The sequence below is a fragment of the Vigna unguiculata genome, chromosome 2 (assembly GCF_037176805.1).
Source record: "Vigna unguiculata cultivar grain cowpea cultivar isolate G323 ecotype 2 chromosome 2, ASM3717680v1, whole genome shotgun sequence".
Lineage (NCBI taxonomy): Eukaryota > Viridiplantae > Streptophyta > Magnoliopsida > Fabales > Fabaceae > Vigna > Vigna unguiculata.
The window spans coordinates 4,959,642-4,966,264 of record NC_140793.1 but is presented as its reverse complement, the minus strand read 5'-3'; the positions used below and the strand labels follow the sequence as shown (position 1 = coordinate 4,966,264).

The window sequence follows — 6,623 nt, the reverse complement described above, 5'->3', positions numbered from 1 at the left end:
TAAGGAGAATTAAAGCCTACAAAAGAAACATTTTTAATTATCAAATATATGGCATTCCAAATAAAAGGAAAGAGAATGGTTGAGCATATCAATGACAAACCCAAAATCATCTAACGTGCGAACCCTAAACACATTTAATCATACAACAAGTCAATCGATCATACATTTGATATATAAGAGAATCATGAATAACATTAGGAGCAAGGAGAATACCTTTTAGGGACACAAACAGAGGAAAACTGACTGAAAGGATAGTAAGGTGACCCCCTTTTGCATGTGTGTTTTGGTAATAAAAAAAAAGGGGGTTTTTGATTTTTTTTTTCTGTCTTGTATTGGAGAAGTTTTGTGTTTATAGAGCACCTTGGGTACTACTGAAATCCTAGTCTTTAATATTATAATATTATAATAAAATATATGAGGAAGGAATTGGTCCTGATGAAATATATTAGAGAAATTAAATGTTCACATAATATCCACGGTATTGATTATAATTATTAACGAAATATTGCTTGTAATTACTAGAATCATAATATTTTTCATCACATAAGATCTTGATCAAACCATAACATATTATTGGTATAATTGATTCTAATTATTACTAGGAATATTTTCTTCTAACTATTAAAATCGTACCATTCTTTAGAAAGCATTATTATCAGGAACATTTGCATTTGCTTCTAATAATTAAAATAATATCTTTCCTGATTGACAAATCAATGAATGAGACACATCACATAAAAGTAAATACAAGATATTTATTCAGATTATTATAAAAAACATTGCTCCTAATATTATACCCTTATCTAAAAACAGAAATTATAAAATGTCATTTTCTGACGTCATCAGTGTGGAGGTGAAAATATGTATAAAACATTTGGGCTCATGAAAAGGGTGTGATAATTAAAAACGAATTAGATTCTCCCTTCTTTTTCCTTTTTTTTGTTTTTTTCTTTATTTTTTCTCTTTTTTTGGTAGACTTAAAGTTAAAAACCTAACATATTTTTATTTTATTTTACTTTTTATTTTTTATTTAACAAAACAAATGCATTCATCCAGACGAAATTGGGTGTTGACACAATGATAGTTTAAAATTATGAGAATACCCTCTAAGCATATAATTGTTTATCAGACATAGCAACAAGATTGCACAATGTTATATCTTCTATTAGACGAAACACTCACGTCTTACATGATCATTTTACATACAAAGCACAACCATGTATGCTTTATTCTTTTTAACACTTAATCAAAATTATATAACGTTGATTTTGCCTTAATAGTTTTATACATAGAGATTCTATCACAATACAATATACTCCCTATGTCCATAACAATATATAAAATCTAAGCTAAGAGAAAAACAAAAAAATCATTAAGATAGTTATAAGTCTTAAGGCTATTAAAGGATCTCTTGTTTACAATCTTCTACTCCTTTCATCAAACGCCTTAATCATTTGATCAAAATTTTCATCAAATCATCTACTAAACACATTTTAAAGTCAATAATCACATATAAAATATAATATAATAAATTATTTATTTACTTTTTTTCTCAATAATTATATAAGTTTAACTTTTTTTTTATTGATAACATTTTAGTAATAGAAAAAGGTAAGTCAATATATAAATGTAATATATGATTAAAACATTTAATTTAAAAATACTGAAAGCATGGTAGTTATATTTTTTAAAAGGTGATCTTTTATACCTAAAAGGCTTTTTATATAAGATAAAGCATTTTCTTTCGAATCAATTTTTTTTTTCAAAATAACTTAAAATGTGAATAGACATAACCACACGGGTGAGAATTTTCCCATACACATAAACGCGAGAAAGAAGGTGGATGGTGCTAAAAAATAAATTATATGGTTGTAGTATGTAAAAGCACGTTTGCTCTGAAAATCAAATAGTATAATTAGGACCACTGTGTTGTCTGTTTTATAACATTTTTGTGGCTCTCATAACAACGTTACAGAATAATATGTATGCCATTCTTGACTCCTTGCTGGACCAATGCAGCAAGACAAACCCTAATAAAAAAAATGCGAATAAATGGGAAGGATCCTCTCAACTTGTTGATATCTTCTGAGGCTTAAGACTAAAAACAAATTTCATTATTCTAGGGGTCCAAGCGTGTATAAATAATATTATTTAATTTTCTTTTAACAATATGTTCCTTTATTTATATATATATTTGTATTTTTAATTTGTGATAAATACAATACTAGAGTATCATTTATTTTTTTTCTAATGGTTTTTCTTTTATAATGTTATTATTATTAGGTTTAATCACTCATTTATTTCACATATTAAACAAAATTCTTCAATTTAATCCTATATACTTAAAATATATGTTTTAAGTATATTATACAATAACTTCTTTAATCTATTTTAGTGTTTATTGTAAGGCCCTAGAAAATGGCATTTTAAAAGTGATAGTGGTTTAAAAATAGTGAGACTATTATTTTAATATTAAAAGGTTTTAGTATAAATAAAATTGCTATAAACGAGTTTCATTATTTTAAAACACACTATTTCTCTAAAAATCACTTTTCTAGGGTTCTCTGACTTCTCTCTAAGGATTCTCCTCCAATGGACTGATCGGTTTCTCCACTCGTATAAGTTAAGTTTCAAATATTTTTCCTTGGTCTTATTCTAGTTTATGTCACATGTAAAGTTTTACTGCTTGCATGTGTTCTTTTAATCATCTGTATGTGTATTTGCTGATCAGTGATCATAACGGTATGTCCTAATCGTTCTTGTGATGTTTCTATGTGTAGATAAAAAATTTTGTGGAATTAGTTATGTTTGGCGTTTTTAAAGTTGTTTAAGCTGGATAACAGGTAAAGGAAGCTAACTTTAAGTTTGTGTTTAACTAAGTATATCTTAAATTTGTGAAATTCTCCTTGGATTGTTGGTGTTATAAATTGATATGATTTTGATTGATTGTCTTTGTGTTTAAATTGAGGTGTGATTCTTGATTTCTATGTTGTTGCTTGAATTGGTAGTAATTGGGAATTTTAGGATTTGAGTCATTGATCAAATTGGTATCAACTCCATGGTTTAAAGACTATTTTAAAACAATATCTAATAGAGAAGTACCAATTTGAGCTATGAAATAGGACTAGATTGCCAAAAGTTGCAAAATTGATGTTGTTGATATCTGATACAATGCTAAGCCTCACGTGGGTATTGTGTGCTCGATTTGCGAATCGATTGACGTTGAGCGTTGACCAGGTGGCGTTGAGAGTTGGTTTTTGCAAACTGATCAGCGCTAGGTGCCACTTTTTGGCGTAGGGCGCTACCCAGTTTTTTAACACTACATCCTCTTGGTAAAATGAAGATTCCCGCTTCGTTAACCGTCAGATTAAGCTGAAATTTTGACAGTTGATCCTAGGCACGTGATTCTTCATTTTGACTGGTGTGATCTTTGTTTTGAAGTCTGGGGTTAGAGAAATGATTTTCACCGTTTTGATGTACTTTATATATGTATATGATTGGTTTATATTATGAAATAAAGGTATCTAGTGAACTATTGTAAGGTATTTCCTGGGGAGGAAATCCCATTGGTGATGTGTTTCATTAGAGTGTGCCTTGACAGTCAATATTGTTCCATTTTTGTGAAGCTATCATGAACTCTACTAGCTATTCATACTCAAGTAGAGAAGAATGGTTAGGTGGTGAGAGTAGCAGGGAGTCCTATCATAAGGATGGTTCCATTTTTCTTATGACTATAAAAGGGATTAACCTTGTGCGTGGTAGCTCGGGGAGAGTAGGTTATTTCATTATTTCACCACAGGTGCATGACTTCACTAGTCTGACACAAGAGCAAGTATCCTGATAATATTGAGTTTAGAAGAGTTTGATTTATAATATAATATGTTGTATGGTGGTGTTATATTTGTTGAATATGGAAATTTGTATGCATATGGACTATTTTATAATGCAATTGTAGTCTCTTATTCAGTTAGCTTACCTTCTTATGTGTTCTCTCCTTTGTGTTGTTTGTTTTCTTTTGCAATGATCACCTTATTGGTGTGAGCAGATGAAGATGCAGGTGTAGTGATGCCTGTTGTGGTTGAGGTGCTATCAGTTTGGGCATTCAAGCGAGATTAGATCCCGTTAAGTATAGTTTGGAAACAGAAGAAATAGTAGTAGCTTGAGAAATGTATGTGTGTGATATTATTGTAGTCCCATATAATATGATTGTACTAATATACCATATACATTGGACTATCTACTTTCTGAATCTTCATAATAAAATGTTTTATTTTTAGTAGATCTTAAGCTGCTAAAATTGGAATATTACATTTATGTTGATCATTTTTAATTCTTTAGTTTCCGGTTTAAGGTGACAGTGCTAAAATAATTAAAAAAGTTTGATAAATTATAAGGAATAATTAAGTAATTGCATCTTATTATCACCTTGAAAATTATAAATAATTATAATTTATAATCGAATGAGTTTATTAAATTTTTATATTTATTTGAAAATTACAAAATTATTTATTAACCTTTGGTAATAAAACTTATAAATTTCAAACATGTTAGTTCTATTAGCATTCTTACTATCTCTTATTTTTTCTTATATATATGGTCTATATATAGGTTTGTTATAATCGTCTTTAGAAACAAATATTTTTCTATTTTCCAATTATGTTAAAACAAAAATATTCACCAATGGTTATTGACTATTATTATTCTAAAAATTAATTTAGTAATAATTAAATTTAATTTACTTTAAAATGTTTAATTAATAAATAATTTAGGAACAGTGGGAGAGTGCGTCACTACATATCCTCTTATATAGTTTCTAAAATAAAAACTAACATTTCATATTCAGCTGCTATAACATATCCGGTAGTGGATACATTTATATTCAATTCAATCCCATTTTATCCCAAATTTATAAAAATGATATTGTTGAAAATTCAAATCAAAAGACACATTTTTTTTCTTGAAATACATCGATCTTAAATATATTATTTACATTACAAAAAATTCTCATATTACATAAGATTTTTCTTACAAATTTGTTAAAAAAATTTATAAAAAAAGACTTTGTAAGTATTTGTAAGAATTTTCTGATATTTTTATTAAGAATCTTAATCGACAAATAATTTCTTTGTTGATAATTATTTTCTACAAAATTATAAAACTTGTAAGTATTTTCTATAAAATTTATTATGAAAAGTATTTTATACAAAATATTTTGTAAAAATATTGAGAGTAACTTTCTACAAAAGGTTTTTGTTAACAAAATTTATAAGTATTTCCTACACAAAATTTAAAACAAAATTGTCATAAAATATGAAATTTTTTTTGTAATGTTGATAACATGAGAATAATTAGAAAATAAAATTGATAGGTTTATTAACAAATTAAAAATACACTATTGAACATTTCCAATTAACAGTAAAAAAAATTTCACATGAAAAGAAAATATAAAAAAAATTTATAAAAAATAAAAATTATCATGATCATTTGAACGAAATAGTCTAAAAGAAAAAAATGTATAATTGTCATTAATATATTTTTAAAATTTTAGTGAATCTATGACTATATATAAAGAGATTCTCTTTTGTATTCACAATCCTTTTTTTCAATTTTACTCTTAATTATTATTTTTAAAATTAATTATTTTATAAATAAATTATTTTTAACGGTAATTCTAAAAATCTCTTTTGTTTTTTAACAATTATTTTAAAAACCTATTTTATGTACATATTTTATTTTTTTAATTTTATATTTAAAAATTATTTTAAAGTTAATCGTATATTCTTTAAATTTTAAAAGTGAATATTATTGATCTCAAATGTGTGTTCACTGGTAATTATTAATTGATTTTTATTATATTCATTATTATATAATAAAATAAAGTGATAGACGCGGAGTCAAAGTAACGAAAAGAGAAAAGTACGAAGTGAAATATGCACCACTCTTTTGCAACGAAGCAGCCATGAAATCTTGCAAAGAATATCCCATAATACCAGTATATCCAATTGATATGTGACACTGCATCCACCAACTGCCAAAACATCCCTTTGCAACTTACCTTCTCTCACGAAACCTCCTGCTTCATTCTTCTTTCTAATTACTATATAAACACATTACACACTTTTATTTGTGAGTGACTGAGAGTTGAGTGGTGAGGGAAAAATGGCTGCCATGGTAGAGGTGTGGAAGGGGGAGCTGACAAAGCTGGGAGACAAAGTTATGGCCAGCAAGAGTCTCTTTTTCAAAGGGAAAAAGGTAGAAGAAGACGAATCTGCAGTGGAAAATGAGGTTCTTCAGAAGGGGATCATGGCTGTTCAGAAAGACACTAATATCTCAGAGGCAACACTGTGTCTTCTTTTGGATAGATTTGTGCCATGCTGATGATTTCTGCTTTTTGTTCTCAGAAATAGTGTTGTTTCTTTGTTCATCTTGTTGTATGATTTAGTTCATAGATGTTTGTGGTTGCCAGAATGAAGAAATGTTTGGTCTATAGTTGCTGGTTTTTTGTTGCAATGCTGAAAGTTGGAGGATATATATAAAAGTGCTTATGGAAACCTTAAATTCAAGAATCTCTAGTTCAAAAGTTGTAGCATATCATTGATTATTAAAGGTTTTTAAAAAGGGTT

General features: G+C 27.5%; 1 protein-coding gene across 1 annotated transcript; it reads left to right on the top strand.

The window, feature by feature from the left end:
* The first annotated feature begins 5,991 nt into the window (after window positions 1-5,991).
* On the top strand, window positions 5,992-6,566 carry LOC146888236 (uncharacterized). The gene has a single exon (XM_085669748.1). It carries the CDS (start codon window positions 6,160-6,162, stop codon window positions 6,376-6,378), a length of 219 nt encoding a protein of 72 aa, XP_085525874.1. The 5' UTR covers window positions 5,992-6,159; the 3' UTR covers window positions 6,379-6,566.
* The last annotated feature ends 57 nt before the right edge of the window (window positions 6,567-6,623 follow it).